Source organism: Pleurodeles waltl, chromosome 3_2, assembly GCF_031143425.1.
Source record: "Pleurodeles waltl isolate 20211129_DDA chromosome 3_2, aPleWal1.hap1.20221129, whole genome shotgun sequence".
In the NCBI taxonomy this organism is placed as follows: Eukaryota; Metazoa; Chordata; class Amphibia; order Caudata; family Salamandridae; genus Pleurodeles; species Pleurodeles waltl.
Window position 1 is genome coordinate 83,151,101 of NC_090441.1, and position 22,786 is coordinate 83,173,886.

At 45.5% G+C, this 22,786-nt stretch overlaps 1 protein-coding gene across 6 annotated transcripts in view; it reads left to right on the top strand.

Moving 5' to 3' along the window:
* Positions 1 to 22,786, top strand: part of LOC138286506 (caspase-1-like) — a 264,088-nt gene that overhangs the window by 63,671 nt on the left and 177,631 nt on the right. For all 6 annotated transcript variants that reach the window (XR_011202003.1, XR_011202004.1, XM_069226848.1 and 3 more), the window contains exon 2: positions 15,012 to 15,290. Coding sequence is in view for 4 of the 6 variants with exons in the window: in XM_069226848.1 (XP_069082949.1) it covers positions 15,012 to 15,290 (279 nt within the window). In the remaining 2 variants the exon portion in view is untranslated. The remainder of the gene's footprint in view (positions 1 to 15,011; positions 15,291 to 22,786) is intronic.

Genomic DNA, 22,786 nt, shown 5'->3' on the forward strand with positions numbered 1-22,786 from the left:
GATGAACTTAGGAGCCAGGGCAAGCACTGCAAAAAATTGGAAAGATGCTGGATAAAAGGGTTATTTGCTGGTGGATAAGGAACTCTACAAAAGTGCATTGAGGCCTATCATCAAGCTATAGAGAGGGCTTAAGTGGATCTCTTTGCAAGACGGGTAGCAGAATCCGTATGTAGAGCCGAAGATGTTTTCAGAATTGTGAATAAATTCACTTATCCGGAGGCACTGCAACCTCCTTCAGATGCTTCTCCTACACTCTAATCGGAACAGAATAGATGGACCTTTGGAGACAGATGTACCTGATTAATTACCGACATTTCCTGTCCAGTTTAGGGTTTGATCCTTTCATGAGTTATGCTGGACTCGGATCTAGCCCTAAAAGCCCAGAGGTTTGGGGCACTCGAACATCTTTGCCAACCCCAGGTTCTTGCGGATAACTGTTTAGCTATCAACCCTACCCTCAATTTTTTTTTAAATAGCTCCCGAAGCTCAGCTACTGTGCTGTGATACTAAAAACAGGCCAAGTTAACCCTTTGCCAAAGAAGCCTTCAGGTGACAGCAGACCTACCAACTCACAAGGTGCCACCATGTGACACATGATATTGGCTCCCATCACACGGCCACCCGGTGAGAAGCCAATATCACTGTGAGGCAGGGAAAAGAGCTAAAAACCACTGTTACCAGTGGTCTTCAGCTAACCTTTAGAGGCTTTTGAGCTGCCAATGTCCAATTGTGGGTGTGAAAACACCCCTGGACATCGGCAGCAGCACCAGAAAGCTTTCGTTTTATTTATGTTTTTTTTTATTAGAGAAGGGGGGTTGGGGCCAAGGTGGGGGCAAAGGTACTTCTTTGCACAAGGTTATCCAAGGGCCGCCCCTCCTCACACTGTGAGATTTTTTTTTTTTAAGTTGGCAGTTCTGTGATAGGTCTGTCTTAGCTAGCTTCAGACCTATTTCACTATTGGCACCTGTTTCGAAAATTTTGGAGAAGTGGGTTAATCGGCTTTTGTCTGAATATTTGGAACAACACCTGCTATGATACCCTTCCCAATCGGGTTTCAGACCAGATTTCTGTACGGAATCGGTTCTCATGGAGGTCCCGAACACTATTAAGCTGGCAGTGGATATGGGGAAGCCGGTCTCTTTTTGGAGCTTCTTGATCTATCTGCAGCTTTTGACATTGTGTCCCATCCTATGTTATTACAACAACTGGCGAATATTGGTGTCTGGTGTTCCACTTTGGCCTGGGTTCAGTCATTCTTATCGGACCACAGCCAAGCAGTCTGGAAGACCTATGACCCCAGGCCCCTTGAGTTTGGAGTGCCCAGGGCTTGGCGTTGAGACCCACATTGTTCATTGTATATATGACTCCTCATGCGGTGCTGAATGAATCTTATAGCGTGCAGGTGGTGTCCTACCCAGACGACACTCAAATTATCCTCACACTGGATAAAAACACACCTAATTCCTTGCACAACTTCAAGACATGTCTTCCAGCTATGTTCCACTGGATGCGCCTGAGCAAACTTCAGTGCAATGCCAACAAAACTTAGAGTTTGTTATTTGGCTCTCCACCTCTGCTGTGGGATGGCCTCTGTTGGCCCAGTCAGGCCCTCCTTCCCACCTCCAGCCCCCTCTTCTGTAGAGAGGAATCTGGGGGTGAAATTTGATAACCTGACTTTGTTTTGGAGCTCAGGTTGATAGCATCGTGGGGATCTACTACAGCTTCCTAAAGTCCCTAAAGAAATGTTTGCATCTGTTTCCCAAACACCATCAGAATCTGATAGTTCAAGCGTTGATTACGTCCCATCTGGACTAGACGGATGCCCTGTTGTGGGGCCAGCCAGCTCACCAACGGAGAAGACTGCAGTTAGTGCAGAACGCCTCAGCTCAGCTTTTATTGAAAGTGTCAAATAGGAGTCACTTCCGGCCGCACCTGAACAGAGCTGCACTGGCTTCCCATTAAAGAGAGAGTTTGGTTAAAAGGGCTCATGCTGACTCACAGGTCTTTTCACCAAAAAGGGCCATATCATTTGAGGAACAGGATCAAACTGTATATTCCGGCTCGATCCCTACGCTCCTCCAACAATCTGCTGGTAGTGGTTCCGAAAACTAGCAGGAACAAGCATTGGCAATGCAATGGGTCTCACATTTGCAAGAGTTAGAGCTATTGGCTTTGTAAATCTCAATGTCTTTTACCCATGTGTTTTGGTTTGGAGTAGAGTGGGTGTGTGTGGAGTGGAAATATGTGGGTTGGATTGGAATTATTAGTTGTGGAACTGTGTGGAGTGGAACTGTGTGGTGTGGAGTGGATTTGTTTAGCAGAATTATGTGGCAAGGTGGATAGATAGGGGTGAGAGCTGCACATAATAGACAGGAAAACAGAGAGGGAAAGGTAGTTTGAACTTTGAACTTTTTAATGCGAGGGAAGACACAGGGAAATGTAAGAGCATGAAAACAGCCTCTTGCTTTTGTTCCTTCCAGAGATAGGCATTTGCTCACATTCTCTGCGTTCGCCCGGCGTTTATAACTGAAAGTCAACATGTTTGTCCTGACAAAAGAAAATTAACAAGCTCAAATCCATGCACTCTTTCATAACTTGAAAAACACGTGTACAGCGTCTCAAGTTCAAATCTTCCCCAATTTGCACATACGGACCGCTTCTTAAACTTTATAATGCACTAATGGGTGCCCCTTGTGTCCCAGATCGACCCGGAGGGTCCCTGTCACTGGCAAAAAATGATAGCAGCTATATAAACACATACAGTCAGGCTGCGCTCAGGGGAAGTAATTTGTTTCACAAGATCTGAGAACCACTGCATATTAATTCTGCCAGTGATGGGGTCAATCCGAGTGGCAATGCTGGTGATTTCGCAACCTGGATTACAAAGTGCAGCATCTTTATTGAGAGTTGAGATGTATTCTTCCAGGTGTTTATGATACTGTTACAGCCATGTTGAACCATGCCCTGCATATTATCATGTAACTGGCATGCAAGACGATGTGCTTTTGCGCTGCAAAACTCTTTCGGCCTGTTTATAAATGTAAAGGATTTTATTACGAAATCTCTGCACCGGCTCAACATCAATTGATTCTGCCAAATCACTTAGGGCCTGATTCTGACCTTGGCGGTCTTTTCGCAAGACCGCCGAGTTACCGCCGCGGTAAAGACCGCCGACCGCGGCGGTATGCCGCTGCGCGTATTCCGACCGCTGGGAGCGTTCCGCCGGAATACCGCCAGCAGCCACACTGGCGGTCGGCGGGAAAGTGGAGACTGGTCAACCTCCACCGCCACGCCAGCAGAACACCGCCCCCAGAATTACGACCCACATTTCTGTGTGGCGGTCTTCTGTTGGCGGTCTTCTGTTGGCGGTCACGTCCCTATGGCTCCCGTCGCCTCCCGGAGGACCAACGCACAAGGTAAGTTGATCGTCCGTGAGGGGAGGGGGTGGGGGGGTGTTGTGTGATGTGTGCGTGCATGGGGGTGTGTAGAGGGGGTGTGTGAGTGCGTGCATGCGGGCGGGGGGTGCTGCTGTGCCTTTGGGCAATGTGTGTAGTTCGGCGGGTGCGCATGTCGGCATGTATGTGTGCGGGTATGTGCCCCCGTTGTGTATGTGTGTGTGTAGGGGGTGTGCATATGTGCATGTTGGGGGTGCGTGCATGTCGGGGTGCGTGTATGTGCATGTCGGGGTGGGGGGGGCAGGGGGTTCGTACCACCTCTGGGGGGTGGCAGGGGGGTGGAGGGTGTGGGGGGAGGACTCGTGGGGGGCAGTGGGGGGTGGGGGAGACCCCTATCAGTGCCAGGGAAGGAATTCCCTGGCCCCGATAGTGCCTACCGCCATGGTTCGCATGGCGGTTCCCGACCGCCAAAAACCGCGGCGGTAAGCAGGGTCATGATACGGTTGGCGGTCTTGGGTCGACCGCCGGGCCGGAGTGTGCGAACTCCAGCCCGTCGGTCATGACCGCCGTGGCGGTCGGAGTGGGGAAGTGGCGGTCGATCGCGGCGGTGACCGCCGCGGTCAGAATGCCATTTTTTGGACCGCCGGTCTGTTCGCGGTCCGACCGCCGCCTCTCCGCCGACCGCCAAGGTAAGAATCAGGCCCTTAGTCTCCACCTGTCTGTAAACAATGCGTGTGACCATGTGCATTATATCTGGTGCTGTGGTAAAGTGCTTCGAGGCATTCCGGTCGAGTTTGCTCTAAATTTTGTGCAATTTTGTAGTAGCTTAAAAGTAGGGGTTTCATGAGGCTATTTGTGTTTCTTTTGTTAAAGAAAGAGCCTCACGCGTTTCAGCAATTTCTGTGGCGCAAAAATGTGTTAGGTCATCTGGTGATATTTAATGACTGTCCTGTATCAGGGGGAGGATATGTTGTGCCTAATATCCGATAACCCCCGTTAATTTAATTAATGTTATCAACTCTCGTGTGCACCTGAGTGAATGCCGAGCAATTACCGGATTACGATGAACGTTGCAACTGGAGAAAACTGCATCGTTTTGCTGTGCACAATGCAATTGGACTGCTTATCTGGCACTGTATGATTGCACCGAACAAGGGTTTGGGTCTGCCTAATGAGACACGTGTTCACTGGGTATTCTAATTCCGATTAAATCACTAACTTTGCTACATAACAAGGACCTCTTTTCTAGCGCACATCAGACAGTTTGTCTTGTGATGTAACCATTCCCTATTGGGGTTCGGCTCCTTTACGTATTTGACTTATTTTATGCGTTGATACTTGCACAATGGTTGAAGGGTGGAGTCCTGGAAGGTGTCCCCCCAGATATTACAGTGCAACTCATACGGAACCTTCTCTGCTGCTACCCATGGTGATACTGTGCAACCCTCGTGCTGTGGAATACTACTCTTATGTAGTTGCTTGCAGTCATTTTAGCAAAGGGGCACTGAAAAAGACCAGTACTATGCCAACTATTTTCTTTACTTTCTGTCTTAAAGAGCTTTGCACACGAATACTGGTGCTTTGATGAAAGAGGCCACTTTCGCCCAACTCAGAGGCACCCACTTCCTCTTCTGTGAAGAGTGAATGACTGGAACAGCCATTCCGGGTTTTAAACAGTGCCAGGAGGCTTTACACGAGTCGCTAAGCAATGGTTTGATTCTTAGTTTGTGACGTGGTTTTAGGTATATTGATAATGTATACAGATGTATATCCAGAGAGCATGATTAGGCAAAGGCAAGTGATTAATCTGAAACTCATGTAATGCGGGCTATGCCCATCGGCTAACTTCACACTGTATGAAAATTGGAAACAAAATAAAACCAGCAGTATTTAGAAAGAGGATGTGGCGCAACATCTAGAGCTGCCGACTTTGGAACTGCGGAGATGGGTTCGAGTCTCAGCACTGGTTTTCCGGTTCCTAAAAAATAAACAATTTATATACATTCCAATTGTTAACAAATAGTGACAAAACTGAAACAAAATGGCAAATGCACAATGCCTGCAAAGGAACTCCCGTAGAGTGAACGCATAGAGGAAGTAAAGCGACATTTTGAAAGCAAGGGTAGACAAGCATTTGGAACGCAATAGTCTTGTGTTTGCTCGAGTTAGAGCTCTTAGCAATGTAAATTACTGACTGGCCTTTTCTTGCCACACAGACTGAAAATAACAAGAGAAAGAGAGCAAGAGTGAGCTGGCCCTGGAAAAGCCCCCCACTGCTGTTGGTTTATGTTTACAGAGGGAGCTGGTGGGGAGGAGCGGCTGATTATACAGCCACAGTGTAAGATAAACAGGCCAATACTGAAAGAAAAAGTCCCCTTCAGAAGAGATAAACAGGACATAGCGTAATTATACAGTACTTTGGGACGCTCCCAAAGAGAAAAAGGCAGGACAAAGAGGCAGAACTGACCACTAGCAAGCAAGGATTTTTGAATGACAGTGGAACCAACAAATGAAATCACTGGAACCCCAGTATAAGTATACTTAAAAAGTATACAACACGTCGCACGCTACGCTCGACCGAAATAAAGTATACAACACGTCGAACACTACGCTCGACCTAAAAATGGGGTGGTTCTCTTTTTTGTTTCTCGCTGCCACCGCCTAGAATTCCCTACCTCTGAAGTTTCGGGAGTTAAAGGAAGAACAGACCTTCAAACGCATCCTTAAGACCTAAGTGTTTGAAAGATCATTTGAGTAATTAGGTTTCAGCACTGATAATTAGCGAGCCTAGTAGTGCCGGGACACTATCCGAGTAGCTTTGCGCTCTACAAACTTGATTGATTGATTTACTTTTTCTTGTAGTTTATATTGGTCTTCTCGCAACACTCCCAGGTCAAGGGCCATTGTGTTTATGTTTCCGTTCCAGAGTGGCCCATGAGTCCTGTAATTTTGCAAGAATGAGGTCCAGTTTATCCAGGGTGATGACACTAGAGCCTGCAAAGTGGTAGGGCAATGCCAAGCTCCTTGCAGAAACCTCCAGCGTCATAATCTCCTGCAGCTCATTTTGGTGCAGTGCACCCATGCCAGTGGCTCTTGTCTGCCCCATCACGGAGGTGATGGGAGACAAGATGGGGGGGCCCCTGCACCTCACCTGGGTGTGTAACTATGTGGCCGAGATGCAACAGCAACCAGTCGTGTCTCCAGAAGGAGGGAGACCCGACCTCTAGGAGCCCGCATCTCACCAACATTGCTTTAAGAGTAAAGAGGGCATCATCTCAGGCCGCAGCAGTGTTCAGTAATTGCAGCATACCTCTCCAGTGTAATGAGGTCCCTCTCCGGGCAGTAGGATGGTAAAAGCTGCACCGAAGCCTCAACAAATTGTGGCCACCATCATAGGCAGCTAGCCATGCCCCACAGGATATGATTCATATATGCACATTTCTCTCTCTATTTACTCTTTTTCCTGTTATCTACAAAGGGAAACTATTTTTACTGTTTAAAACCCCATGCCTTACACTAGCATACCTGTATGCCGGCATTTTGAGAAGTAATTTGAAGTGTATTCACAAGGTCGTAAATGACATGCAAAATGCTGTAAATATCTACTGTAAGAAATTGGAGTCTTAGTAGAGCTCTGTAAGTACATACTTCAAATATTCACAACCCTTGTCAGGGTGAGCCTTTAAAGTCACTATATTAACCTGAGCACAAACCCCTGGTAGCTATGACACAGAGCAGATAGGCTTAACTTAGGGCAATGTGTAAAGTATTTATGCAGCACCAAAACAGTAATATAATCAAAATACAAAATAATAAAAGTCCCAAACTGAATTAGAGAAACAAAGTACAATTTAATAAAATGACAACAAAATGCCACAAATCCAATAAGGGGAGCCAGAGATATACATTTTTTAAATATTAAGTATGAATAGTGCCAAGAAATATAAAGTGCCAATTTTACTCAATAATTGCTGTACACTGAGACCTAGGCACAATTTAACTGTGACTGTGATGGAACGCAGATTGGATACACCAACCAGGTTATACTGGTCAAATACTTTGCCTTCTGGCTGTAGTCCTTTAAACCCAATCCACTACAGGCGTACACTTCTAAAGCCCCCAGGACTTTAGGGGAGCACTTAGAGACTCGCAGGGTGTCAGGCAGAGGCCAACAGCAGAGTCGAGTCCAGGTCCAGTTGCCATTGGTAAGCTGCAGCAAAGGTATCTTGTACCTGGTTATATTCCTGTAGCCTGAACCGGAGGTCAGTCTTATGACCCTTGGAGACCACTTCTTTGTCCTAGATATAAGACAAAGCAGGTCCAGTCCTTCAGGGCTCTTCTCAGGTTATAGACATCATATTTATGCCTGGCATGAGCCAGTGGGTGGGAATGACTCATGGGCACCCCCTAACCAATGGGGTAGAAGTTCCTGGGGGGCAACCCGAACCACTTTGGGTATTTTCAGGATAGTAAAACTCTTCAACTATACCAAACTTGGCTTCTATGGGCTGGGTGTGTGTGTGGGGTGTGTACTATGGTAATCCTACAGCTAGCACTAAAATCCAGTTTGAAGCAGACACTGAAGCTACAATAAACCCAGACAGACGTCTGGTGGAAAAAAAGTAGGGGTTTCCAGTGACCAGACAGTGGCTGCACAAGAATTTTTTGACAACCTGTTTCACTTCCTTCCAAGTGCATCCCAAAGTGTGAAATATAAATCCGGCAGGCTTGACAAGCTGGATTTGACATTCAAGCAGAATTTGATACTGTAATGACAAGCAGCCCACACCGTTCCTATTCTGGGGGGTTGAGAGGATTAGTCTCTGCCCATTCAGGTCAGCCTATTGTGTGTTTTTGAAGCATTTCACACATTTTTCACGCCTTTTCAATTGCTTATTATTGGCTGGCAGAAGTTGGACTATAAATGCAAATTTACCCCCAGGAACTTCAGGCACGGAAAAAGTAACTTTATAACTAAAAGATAAAAGTAACGTTATCCATATTTATTAAATATCTGACTTCACCATTTAATTAAATTTGTGATAACTATTAAAATTGTTATTTAGTTATTTTTCTAGCTAGCCCCAGTCCTGAAATACATAATTAGGATTCTTAATCTGTGTTTTGGTTTTCTACATTGGACAGCTAGCACTATCACAGTGAAAAATATATTGTGGGTGCTAGTCCTGGTAAGGACACCTTAACAGTACATTTCTACATGTCCTGCTTTTAAATGTCATGGACCCTGCCTTGTAGATTACAGGGCCTATAAATGGGTGACTTATTAATATTTAAAAAGGAGTTTTTGACCTGTCAAAGAGGTTTATTTTTACTGGTCAAATTAAAGTTTTTACACTGCTACAGCCAGACTAAACTGGTAGGCCTGAAGCCATGTTTTCACTGTCACTGTAGTGAATGGTACAATACGTGCTGCAGTTCACTAATGGCAATTAATGTCTATGCCCTGTGTTCATCTATTACCATATACTAGGACTTAGCTCAGTTAAATAAACCAATTAGAAATATGCCAGTTTGATTATGTGTTAAAAGGGGAGCACAGACACTTTACCACCGATTAGCAGGGTTAAAGTGCCCAGAGTTCTAAAAACCAGCAAGAGGCAAACAGTCTGGGCTGACCACGCTGAAAAAATGAATTTCATACACCCACAACCTTATGGGTTTCTAGGTGGTCTGTGAGTTTCTCACGATTACCACTCTCCAACAACCCCCCTCTCCTGCTCTTATTCATAAATGTAGTATTGTAGAATAGTATGAGTTGTTTTTATTTAATGTCTGATTATTTACCAAGTAATATTTCTTACACTGAATCTTGCTCATCCCAGACTTCCAGTCAATAAGTCTTGCCTTGGCAAGATTGCACTGTTATATTTATGTACGGTTTTATTTCTAAAAACATATGCAATTTGCACAAATAAGTAAAAAAGAATCCCTTTGCAAAAATAAATATAAAAAACATGAATCAAAAGTGTAGGTTGCTGCCCCAACCGTGCCACTGAAGTGCACAACTATTTAAGCAGATGTGCACAAGCAAAATGCAGCCACCCACAATGGAGGGAGCCAGTGGCTTAAGTGTGCTGACTACTGTGCCATGCTGGCCACACATAAAGCACATTTGTAAAGGCCAATAAATTCGTTTTTTTGGAAGATCTGGCAAGAGAACTGAACTGAAGTTGTCTCTGGGTCATATATTACCAAATAGAAAAGGTTATGGCACCAAGAAAAATTACATTTTCCAAGAGAAACTTAAGGTCAACTTCATCTAGAATCTCAGGAGAATGACTGATGAATATGCATGGCCAAAGTAAGGTCCCAAGCAGAATGCCTAGACTTAATGCTCTGTTAGGCCAAGGTAAGTCCAAAGAGGGTATGGGAAGAATATGGTTCGATGGATTCTATCCCACCCAGGGCTGTAGTGTTATAAAGTTGTACATGAAGAGTGGGCACTGAAATCCAAAGATAAACCAACTTGTAACTGATGAAGAATTGTCAAAGGGTTAAAAGACAAGAATTCACAACTTTTGTAAAAAGAGCAAAAGATTTTCCAATTCGGAGCATAGCACTGAAGGGTAGAGCGCTGGCTATACTGCTATACAGCTCAGCTAGATGTATCTGCTGGAGAACAGTCCATTAAGTCTACTGACCAGGATTGGTCTGGAGGGTCCCAGATGGCCGGTGTAAAGAAGGATGTGAGAGAGGAGTCCCAGGTAGGTGCTGACTGCATCTGGAAAAGTATGTGTAAATGTTGTGAGACCAACACAAAATCAGTGAGACCCCACACCACGGTAGGAGAGTGTAAGGGAGTGAAACAGTGCTCCGACAAATGTAACTCCTACTTATTGAAGGAGGTTGCCCTCTTAAGGTATGCAGCTTGCCTCTGCTGGACGAGACTGCATCAACAAGGGGAACCAGTGACTCAAATTGTGCTCAAAAACTAAAAAAACTCTCTTGATGAGTGACACTGTTCTCCATAAAGTGAAACTCACACCAAATGAGTGAGACTGTGTTGCAAAGGGTGCTAAGTAAAAGATACTGTGCATCGAGATTGGGACTAGCACCATGTGATTGAGGCTGTTCTTCAAGAATTGAGCATTGCACCCAGTGAGTGCAACTGCATCCAATTGGTGAGGCAGTACTTCCTCTATATCCCGCTTGCTATCACTCTCCTTCCTGTGATTTCTCCTCGGCTGCTTGCTGTTTTGCTCAGTGCTCACTTGCCAGCCTCTGAAGTCTGTGAGCTTTCTTGCTGACCGGTCCCTTCACTTCCTTCCCCAGCCAGCTAGACTTCTGCTTCTGAATGCAGGACAGCAAGCACTGTAACGTAATTGTATTTATTATAATTGTAGTTATGTAGCTCTTACTACCACTGATGAGATGTTGAAGTGCTTTTCGACAAGTCGCATGCTACTCTGGAACCCAACGGTTGGTTAGTGTTGGATTAGTAGAGAAAAATGTAAGTTATTGGGAGTGGTGGGAATAGTAGACGTGAGTCTGTTGGATGAAATAGGATAAAGGATGAACAAAGGAGGGAGAACTTAGAAATAATTATTTTGGAGCTCATAGTAGTGGAAGAGGTTTGGGATGAGTCAGAGAATGCGGATAAGGGATAATTTGGAAGAGGAAGAGGATGAGTCCAAATTATGATTTGATGAGGTTTGGGGAGATTAGTTAACTTTTTTTTTTTTTTTCTGCAGTGGGAGGAAAATATATAAATATATAGGTACACATACTTAGAGATTATACCATGATATGCATATGGCAGAAAAAAACTGGAGATATAAAATTGTACTAGATAAAGTTCCATATGTACATGCATGGATACATATTTACAAGCTTAGGCTTTCCGCTTTTGCTGTAAATTAGTTTTTTTTTTTTTTTTTATTTATTATGTTTTTAAATTTTCTTTTTTAGTTTACATTTGTCCTCCCAATATTTCAGTAGTGAGTGTATTGTTGTACTTACATAATGATACGGTTATACACACATACCCATATTATTTTTGTTGGGGATTTTGTTTCTATTAATTAATTAGTGTTATTCATTTTTATTATTTAATTATTTTCTTTATGTATTATTGATTCTTTTTTAGTTAAGGGGTGTGTTGAAGAGTTAACATTTATAAGTACTTTCTGTATACTCATATTTATTTGTCGATTTCAGCTTGTGATCGTGAGGGATTTTATGGTTAAAATCCAGACGCTAAGCGGGGCAAAGCAATTAAATACATAGACCTTAACCTGTAGTATCTCTGCAACGGACTGATGTGTGATTGGAGATTAGATTTAAAACTTTTGTAATTAACTCTTTTTATTTTATTGAGTCCTGTTAATTGGCTGTTTTTGATCTATTAGTAGCGCTGTGTAAATCCTGTAAACATTAACTGAATTTTCTGTTATTTTCAGCAGTACATTGTTTACATTTTGTGTTATGCTTTATATTCTCTTGTTTCTTGGTGTCTTACTGTTGGGAAAGTGTTCTTGTTACATAGCCTTTTTGGTCATAGCCTTTGATAATCTGAGGTTTTCAATAGCCATGCGTAATAATTGTTTACTGTTCCTGAAATCTTATTCTCCAAATGCCTTTGAGCAGTCTTTCTTTATTGGCCTTTTTCATTTTGGTGGCTGATGCTCTTCCGCGTATGTTCATGGTGACTTTGGGGTGTCTTTTTCTTTGTTGTATTTCACTCTAAGTAGTGTCATTCTGCTCTGGCAAGCCTCCATGCCATAGAACTGAGGATGCACTTCATCAATAAGGGCCAGCAAAGCGAATAGCATCTGGGCTTGCTTTAGCTGTTCACTGTGTAGGATGCCCAGCATTTCGACCTGAATTGTACCTATTGACACAAGGCGAAGGCTGATTTTCATAAGGTTGGTCCCTTTTTACAGTGGCACAGTCGGCAAGAAAAGGAATGGTGTGGATTGCAGACTAGAGTAAATGTCAGTATCTGAGATTCAAACAAGCACTCCACCTATCACTGTTTTGTTTTTCTCGGAGGGATGCTCTAGTTAATACAGGTATGCCTAGACCTTCACTCATTACACCATAAGATTCAAGTGGCACTTCCATAATGAAGGCCAACAACACCGGTAACAACCTTGAGCTGCTTTTCTTATTGTTAGCAGGGACAAGGCCGGGCAGTTTGGGATGGACTGTTCTAGGAAGGCTGATTTGCAAAAGGTTGGTTTCAGTCTGAGGTGACACAATGAGCAAGAAAACAGTGGCCTTAAATGCAGTGATCAGCATGTTCCAACGTCTGAGATTACTTTGTGTTTACATCATCCCTTCTTGTTTTTCTTTGTGGTAACACATATCCCCCCCCTTCATGTTCATAGTGTCTACATGTCTTTGTTAAATTCCATCACAAGTACTGTAGTTGTTTTTGGCCAGTTAAATCTTTGCAGAAAGCTCTTTCGCTGCTACTGTGACATGCGCCACACCATGTGAGGATAGGCATGTCCTCTTCATGTCGGCCCAGCATGAACTCCTTCAATGAGTGCGCAACTGGTGGTGTATCTGGTATCATGACTGTTATTTTGGCCCTGGACCTGTCCAATGGCTTGGATATGCACAGCAAGTGTACCCTCACAGTGGATAGAGGACAACTGTCCCTGCCCTGGGTTTAGCCAGAATCTTGACAACCCTCCCTCCCCCACCAACCCTCCAACAAAAAAAGTTCATCCACCTAAACTCCTTCCTGGAATGTTTCAGAGTTTTCAAGTGCGGGTCGAGAAAAATGCACAAATTCCCATAGGAAAATTTAGACAATGCTACAGCCAAAAGGGCTGAACGGAATTCCACCAAATTTAGCAGAAAGGTAAATTGTTACCCAGAAGGCAAGCTTTTTGTTGTTTTGATATAAATCTGTTTTGAGAAAAATTCAAAAATTAGAAATATCTGGACTGCTTGCTGGAGTCATGCAGGCAAGTAACTTCACATAACAGAGCAAACAATCTGAATGACCGAAAGAGTTTTTTTCCCATTGGCCTCCTTACTCCTGGAGAGCGAGAGGCTTTTGTGGGAGCTTGCGCTCTGATTGGCTAGTCGCGTTATGAAGAGTAATGCTACACCCCTGTTACAGGACATGAGGACTTCGTCCTGAATATTGAAACAAAATAAGGTATAGAGGGCAGGGTAGGGATACTCTGACCTCCTTTCCATTGTGGGGGGGGGGGATCTTGGGGGCGTCCCTGGGACCCCCACTTGGTCCTAATGTAAAGAAACATTTTTAGGGGGAGGAGGGTTGCAGCGACACCACAGGATTCTTGTGGTTGGAGTAAGCACAACCCTCTTACTCCCTCAAGTTGAAAACACAACTAAATCTAAGTGGGTTGGGCAACTCCAAGCCGTGCATCGTGAAAGGCCATGCAGAACAGGGTCTGATGGTACAAGGATTGGGAAACCAAAATGTTCGCAGTCAATGTCAGACCTTTTGGCTTTGCCAGTGCTTGTGTTTTTTATGCTGGGTATCATCGGAATTTTGGACCTACACCATTTGATAGCAAGAGACCGAACTTCTCCATATATCTGCAGATTTGCATTTTTTATAATTTCTTAAGATCCTTCTTTTCATAGGTGTATATTTGAGACGAAGATTATGCTTAAAGCAATGTGGAATGGTGATAGATGGATGTTGAGTAGAATAGCCTGCACATAAAGTCTTGCATACATATTTTTTTCTGTGAGTAAAATAGAGTAATTCAAGATGGGGGTTTGCTGCTTATAAACTTTATACAGGTTTATTTTCTGACACAGAATGACAGACAGTGTGGGAACTTTTAGTGATGCTTGTTTCCTTGCTCAAAGTCACCAAAGACAAAGGGACTTACTGTATTGTCTCCACAACATGCTGTACATATTCCTTGGCTGTGCTGAGGTAGGTATCCATAGCGATTTGTTTCCATTGGCTGTGTTGTGGGAAGTCTCCACAGCATTTCATTGCTATTCTGTGGATGTGCGGTGGTAAATCCTTCATGGGAGACACTCATATTCTGTGGGTATGCTGGGATAAGTATTCATGGCTTCTGTAACATGTAATTTCCATATCCTCCTCGGGAGGGTTACCACAGCACATCACTCTTGCTCTGTGGCTGTGCTGGTGTTAAGTCTCTGGCATGTCATTTTTATTCCCTGGGTTGTGGTAAATCTCCACACCATCCGTTCCTATTGTGTGGCTAGGAAGCACACAGTTCTCTGTCTGTGGGGTGCGTTGTTTTGCTGGTGGGTGTCGGAGGAGCTTGCCTCATCACATTCTATAGCAACAGTCAAGTAAATACTTTCAGCATCTCGTTGCTTGGGGTGCAGATTGTCCTTTACATACTGGCACTGACCCCGCTCCCAGGGTGGCATTCATATGCTGATGGCCACAGGAGTGATACAGAGAAGCCTTTATCCTCTGTCTCTGGTGATATTAAAATGTCTACCCCTTAAAATGAAAATGTTGGCTTAATGTTTTCCATTGTCACTAAAGTTGCTTTTCCTTTAAACGCCAGCGTGTAGTCTGACTTTTTCATCCTTTCCTTTGGCTGTCCTTTCATGTGTCAACTTGTAAATGGTCTTTTCTCGTTTCACAGATGTTACATTCTCAGTTTTTCCTTCTAGAACAAGAATGGCGGGACCATCGCTGGGCATTTGTGGAATATGTGAAAGGTCCTGTGTTGGATGATCTCCTTGATGACCTGGAGCATAGAGCAGTGTTTAATGCAGGAGAGGTGGACCATATAAAATGCCAAGGAGCCCACCGAGACCAGGCCAGAGCCTTGATCAAGATGGTGATGAATAAAGGAAGGGAGGCCAAAAGGATCCTTCTTGTTTGCATCCAGAACAGAGACTCTCTACTGGCCAAGCAGATGAAGATTGTGACCCAGCAAGGCCCAGAAGGTAAAAAGCACATGGCACCTATCATCACTGATCCAGGCAGGCAAAAGAAACACATCACACCTGGGATCACGGGACCAGCCACAAAAAGCTTCTAAAAGAAACATGTTGCACCTGGATTACAGGTCTAGTCAGGGAAAGAAGGTAAAAGGAACCCTTCAGTCCTGGGATCACAGGCCCAACCAGGAAAAGCAGGTAAAGGAACGCGTCACACCTGGGTTCCAAGGTCCAGCCAGGGAAAGCAGGTAAATGAAACGTATCACTCCTCGGAACACAGATCCAGTCAGGGACAGTATGTAAAAGAAACCCTTTGCTCCTGGGAGTCACAGTTTCAGGCAGGGGAAGTAGATAAGAGAAACATACCACACCTGGTATCCCTTGCAAAGACAGAGAAAGCAGGTAAAAGAAACCCACCACACCTGGTATCTCTGGCACAGCCAGAGAGAGAAGGTAAAAGAAACACTGTACACCTGGGATCAGATTCCATCCAGGCAAAGCAAGCAAAAGACACATGTCACTACTGGGGCCCTGAGATGCAACAGATGTGTATGGCCACTTTGTGAGCCACGGGCGGCTCTTTGGCATTACAGAAGGGGCCACAGGAGGTTGTTCAGTCCCTTCTATAATACTGATTGCGCTGGCTCACATGTAGTACCAGCGCAATCGTGAAAGGATGTTCCCTCATTTGCATGAGTGTGGACCCCTTGCAAATGAGGGAATCACTTTGCCTTTGCACCCATGCCGAATTACTAACATGGGTGCACAAGAGAACATGCCCTTAGGAGGGGCACTGAGAGTGCACCACTGAAAGGTGGCCCACTGTTAGTATACCCCCTAAGGGCAGCCCTCTCCATGAGTGAAAGGGGGTCCCATGGACCCCCCAGACATCCCTCTATAAGTGGGTGTAGTTACTCACTGCTCCAGCCTGCAAGGGAATCTCTAATCCCTCTTGAAAGTGCAGGTGTGTTGCTGGCTGCATAGAGCATGCAACAGCTTCTAAGCACTTTTTAAGCACAAGTTTCCAGCTGCCCTGAGGGCAGCGCATTCTTCATAATAGGGATCACTTTCCCTGTTTGCGCCCAGCTCACCTATTTAAAGGTGTGCCGTGGTGCAAAGAGGGAAAATAAGGGCCCTGGGATCACTGGTTCAGCCAGGGAAAGCAGGTAGAAGAAACCCTGCACTCTTGGGTTCAGAGAAACAGCCATCAAAAAGAGGTAAGGGAACCCCTTTGCTCCTGGGACCAGAGAACCAGCCAGTAAAAGCAGGCAAAAGAAACACATTACTGAAAGTGATGCCCACATTCCCTTGACATCCCTTTACTTTGTCACAGCCTTACTAATGAGGTGTGTCCCGCTTGGGAGACACAAAACTTCAGTTTCCAAAATGATGAAATACCAGTCTCGCTCACCCTACGTGGATGCTAAAAAAGGGTTTCTATGCCCAGCATCTTCCTTCTTTTTCAGTCTCTCATGGGTGGAGGATGCTTTAGTTCAATATCACTGCTAAGCCGTCTTCTTGCAGTCCATCCTCTTAACCCCGTCACCTCCTTCCTGTAGATGGAGCAAAGTGGTTTGTGGTCTGACTCATTAAAATTATTCTAGGCCTGGGAAGGAGTGTGAATGTGATTCCCAGATTAGCTATAAGGTGAAAACGGATATTTCAGTCTACTCCCCACCAAGCCTGGGCATACATTTAGTTACACAGTGAGGAGCCATCTCCTGTTCAGTGAGATTGTTTCCTCAGGCAAACGCCAATGAGAATGGCTCCTCCGCTATGGTGGAGGAGCGTTGCTTCCACCAGCAGCAGCTGCAAAACCTTTACAAGAAAACGATAATAAACTCTCTATTATTGTTTACTTGTTAAAGGGTCTGGGCCACAAGCTGTGACAACCACGGAGGGGGGAAGTGCTCAGCACTCCCTCTCAGTGCACATGTATGTTTGGCTGGCTGTCTCGAGCCAGCCAAACATACATGTGCACTAGGCTCTCGCCAAACCAGGAAGGCAGGCACTGCTTTGCTGGGTTGGAGACAGTAGGGAGAGACTTTCAGTCTGCCTTGGAGCGCCCTGGCTGGGCGCTCCGTCCAATCCTAATGTTGCTTTTGTGCTGCCAGCAGTATGAAAGCAGCGTTAAGATTGAATGCAGGGCAGGCTGGGAACCTCGGCCTGCAGTAGATGAGAGGAGAGGGACGGCACAGAGCGGAGCAGCGCTGCACGGTTTGTAAGGTAAGTATTTTGTTTAAATCATGGTATATTTTTTGCGCCGCCCTTCCCTTTTCCCTCCCGCAAGCCACCACTGAACGCCATCCTGCTCTCGATGTTGTTTTTTCCCTGCTGTATTTTTTTGGTGGGAGGGAGGTAGTCCCCTGTACTACAGCTCCCCTCCCTACCATGTCCACGGGCATTTCACCATTTTCAACCGCCGCACTGTTTAATTATGTGCTGCAGTACAGGTGGTGAAATGTCTGTCAGCAAATTTTACATAACATTTTATTTGTGCTTACCACAGTTCACATCAAAACCCCTTTGCCATGCCATCATGAGTTGGGGTTGATCCACCATGAAATCTGTCTATACTGTACCAAAATGGGGTATAGTGTGCACAGGGTCCAGTGGATCCCCAGAGGTTTTACACAGGCTAAAGTAGATAATGCCAATGCTCTCTTGTGTGGTAGTGTGGGCGAGCAGTTAGGCTTACCAGAGGGTAGTGCTAAGCATTTGTTGTACACACACAGTCAAGAAATGAGACACACACTCAATGACTAACTCCAGGCCAATATTTTTATGTATCAAAAATATACTTTTTTACTTCATTACTAGAACTAAAAGGATCTTTGTTGCAGGTAAGTACAGTTTCAAGAATGTATCACTTTAAAGTGTCAAATGCACTTTGTTTAGAATTCACAGGTAAAATAGTTTACAGGTGAGTAATACTTTTCAATTAAAAAAAAAAGACACAGTGGAATTTCTCATAGAAACTAATGCAGTCCTAGGGGAGGAAAAGTACCAACATAGTTTGCAGGTAAGTACTCGACTTACGATCCCAGTCTCCGTGGGTTAAGGTGTCCAAAGAGCAAAGGTTAGGAAGACACCAAGGGTCCATCATCAGCAACACGCGCCGGCCGGGTACAGAGGTCAAAGTTGGTGTTGTAATCCTATGGAGACGTGGGCACTCAGAAAGAAACAGCTGTCAGGTAAGTACCTGCGACTTCAGATAGGGCAGCACTAAACACACACCCTCACCAGCACAAAGGTGGCTGGGCGCAGGGTGCAAACACAGCGTTGGGCACCCCGGGGTCACAAAGATGCTGCAGGCTTGGTCCAGTGAGTTGGCTGAAGAACACCAGCTGCTGGACAGATAAGTAGAGAGCCCACTGGATGTTGCTGGGCCGTCAGTTGGGTTCCCCAAGGCCAGGGGGCTGCAGGTGCAGTGGTACGTTTGAATAAGAACTTGTATGTGTATAAATAAAAACAATCATGGTTATATTGTTTTTGTTTGTATAATGTTTATGCTTGACGCCTAGAGAATCATCATAAGGATTCCAGTATTGGAACCTATATCGGAGGTGGGTTGTTTTCTCTTTTTAGTTTGGTTTGTCCCTGTTCTGCTCCTTTATCTATTTTCTCAGTGTACCCTTCCGTTGTGTAGCCCCTGTGAGACTGTCCAATCAATATGCCCTGTAACAAGCGCATAGAGTACTGGCACACACCCCAACAACTGGGGCCCCTCCACGCCCAGTAGTAGCTTGGGTACTGCAGTATAGGGACTGAGACGTCCTCTTGCAACTGGCATGCATGCATGGTCCTTACCAGGTGGACAACGCCCGAGTCTGACTTCTCAGCCACTTTACAAAAACAGAGGTCATCATTCGTTTTTACAAAGAGAAGACTCCAGGAGATTGGGGTCCACTACGTTCTACTATTCCTGGGTAAGCTGCAGGTGCCCCTAGATGAGAAGTCCTTCTTCACTACACCGAAGGGAGTATAGCAGTGGATTAACGACTACGACTATGACATGGGGAGCCGACACCAACCAGAGTCTTCCCCTCTAGAGCCCGTTAGCATGGCAAATGCCACCTGCACTGAGGGAGCAATGTATGGCCTGCACTGTATCAGGCCTGACTTGGTTGCAATGAGGTGATAAACGTGGCAGCCATGATCACCCAACCAGCGAAAGGCCCCAAGGAGCTATTGGGCCCTGGCATGCGCACCATATCCAGTGCTGGGACTAGCACTGATTAAGACACCAGCATGTTCCCGCCCAAAGACACACCAGGCATGGCAGACAACCTTACATAACTATACCTCTGAGATGGGCAACCTGCGCTCATTGGCGCTAGTCCTCTTTTTCTCCATGGTCCTTTTGTTATCCCAGAGGCTGCAAGGGCTCACAAAGAAGCATTGGTGGATTGCTCTGAGGCAGATTAGCTCTTTATCATCTTGTTCCCTTTTTCTTTTATTCCCCCCTGGGCACCAGGCAGATATGGCTACACCACTTATCCCTGGAGGGTGGCTAGAACCAAAGCAGTTGGACCAGTTTGGACAAAATGTGTTGGCGCAATCATCCTAGGTGGGATCATTTGGGGTTTGTTCATTAAGTTTCAATGTTTTCACTCCCTGCTGAAGGATACCATGAGCACTGGGGCCAGAGGGATGGCGGGGAGGAGAGTGGGATCCAGTTGACTGGTTAACTTGTAGAGATCCATGCCTAATACTGGATCCATGATTAGCCTTCTGACTTATAACGTGAGGGCCTTCACTCACTAACCAAAAGCTACTGGGTGGCACCTGACACAGGCAGAGGGGCTTGCATTACAAAAGTGATGGCGAGGTTGCTTATACTACACCGAATTACTTCGCAAGAGCACACACCAGGAAGTGCATGAGGCACCTTGCACAAGGCAAACCCTCAGGAACCTGAGGCACATAGATGGCCGGGGTGGAGAGGGAGCAACTATTGGTATTAGTTGAACGTTTGCAGGGCTTTGACTACCAACAGTATGTCAACCGGGAGCACAATGAACATTACAACGCAGGGAGCTTACTAGCATGGTTAGCCAATCCCCATAGGCATCACACACATGTATTTTCCTGAGGGAACTGGACAAGTCAGAAGGTGTATACACAGGTTGCCATCAACAGTTTTTTGTGACTATTATGCTGACCTCTACTCTACAAGACCTGGTGCTAACTGGTAAAAACTACATACTTATGTCATTTCTGCCATGACCAACAGATTGCTTCATGATGTGGCTGCTCTAATAGGGGAAGAGATCCAGATTCAAGAGGTCAGGGAGGCCATTAATTCACTAGCCTGGGGGGACGTTCTAGGCACAGATAGTTTACCAAAATAGTTTTATTTGACGTTTCTTGATATACTGGCCTCTTCTGACAAAACTATAATGCTTTGAGGGACTGTGGATCTCTCCCCCACCCTATGTGTGAAGCCCTACTTATACCTCTGTTTAAACGGGGCAAAGAGGCAGAGTGGGCCTCCTCGTATAGACTACATTCACTCGTCAATGTTGGTTATAAAATCTTGATTAAGATACTGGTTATCCGACTTACACCCCAACTCCAGAACCTGATACATCTGGATCAGTCAGGATTTATCCCTACGCATAGTACGTTTCCTAACATCCTTAGGCTTATACATGTTTTACACACCCAGTTAAACCACTACACTAGAGCAACCGCCCTGGCGGTTGACACAGAAAAAGCCTTTGATTCCCACCACTGGGACTTCTGTATACCACCATGTAGAATATGTGGCTTGGACGGGCGTTCCTTACCTGGACGAAACTCTTATACACCACCCCTACTGCGCAAGTTAAAACCCGTCAATATTTCTCAGATTCTTGCAACATATATAGGGGTACTCATCAGGGATGCCTCCTCCTTGTGAGAAAGTAGCCTCTTTCTAGCATGGTTACCCCCATTTTTGGCCTGTTTGTTAGTGTTTGTCAGTGTGTTTTTACTGTCTCACTGGGTTCCTGCTAGTCAAGACCCCAGTGCTCATAGTTTGTGATCTACATGTCAGTATGTTTTACTGTTTTGTCAGTCTGCTTGACTGTGTCACTGGAGTCCTGCTAAACAGAATTCCAGTGCTTTTGCTCTCTCTGATTCCAAATTTGTACTTGCATACTGGTAACCCAGTATTCCACTCCAAAATGGCATACTGGACCCCCCACCCCCTGATAAGTCCCTAGTATATGGTACCTATGTACCCAGGGCATTGGAATTCCAGGGGATCCTTATGGGCTGCAGCATTTCTTTTGCCACCATACAGACACTTCTTCAGGACTGCAATTGCTACCTGAGTGAAATAGTGCAAGCACTATTTCACAGCCATTTTCACTGCACCAGGTAACTTATAAGTCACCCATATGTCTAAACTTCAGTTCCTGAAGGCTAGATGCAAAGTTACTGTGTGTGAGGGCACCCCTGCACTAGCAGAGGTGCCCCCCACATTATCCAGGACCAATTTCCCAGACTTCGTGAGTGCGGGAGCGCCATTATAAGTGTGCACTACATATAGGTCAATACATATATGTAGCTTCACTATGGTAACTCCGAATATGGCCATGTGAGGTGTCTAGGATTGAGAAATTGTACATACAATCTGATTCTGTTATTGGGTGGCCAATTCAATGCACCCTGAGGCTCCACCATGGCCCCCCGGTACTGCCATACCAGCCTTCTGAGGTTTTCACTGCAGCCCCAGCTGCTGCCACCTCACAGATAGGTGTATGTCCTCCTGGGGCTTGAGCAGCTCAAACCCAGGAAGGCGGAACAATGCATTTCCTTTAGGAGAGGAGAGCTAAACCCTCTCCCTTTGGAAATAGGTAAGAAGGGCACAGATGGTGCCCTCTTTGCATAATCCAGTCTACACCGGTTCTGGGACCCCCAGTCCCTGCTCTGGCATGAAACTGGACAAAGGAAAGGGGAATGACCCCAGGGGTGGTGCCCAGGAGTTCCTCCAGAGTGTCCCTGGGTTCTGCCATCTTGTTTTCAGGACGATCAGGGAACTCTGGAAGCATCTGAGTGGCCAGTGCCAGCTGGTGATGTCAGAGACCCCTCCTGATAGGTCCATACCTGGTTAGGTGACCAATCCCCGTCTGAGGGCGATTTAGGGTCTCTCCTGTGGGAGTTTCCTCAGATTCGGTTTTGCAAGAATCCAGCAGGACTCCTCTGCTTCACCTAGTACAGTCAGATCAACCACAGAACTGCTCCAGGAACTCTACAACTGCAACAAAGTATCCAGGAAGGCTACTGCAACACTGTAACTCCAGCTCCTGCCAGCAACTGCAACAGTTTCCAGGTTGTGCTTGATCTGAGGACTGCCTGTCTTCATCCTGCACCAGAAGGACCAAAGGAATCTCTTGTGGAGTGACAGTCACTTCCCTGCTTCAGCAGGCACCTCTCTGCAGCGACAACCGGTACTCTGGGACTCCTAGCCTGTTGACGAGCATGATCCCTGGAACACAGGTGGTGGACCAAAG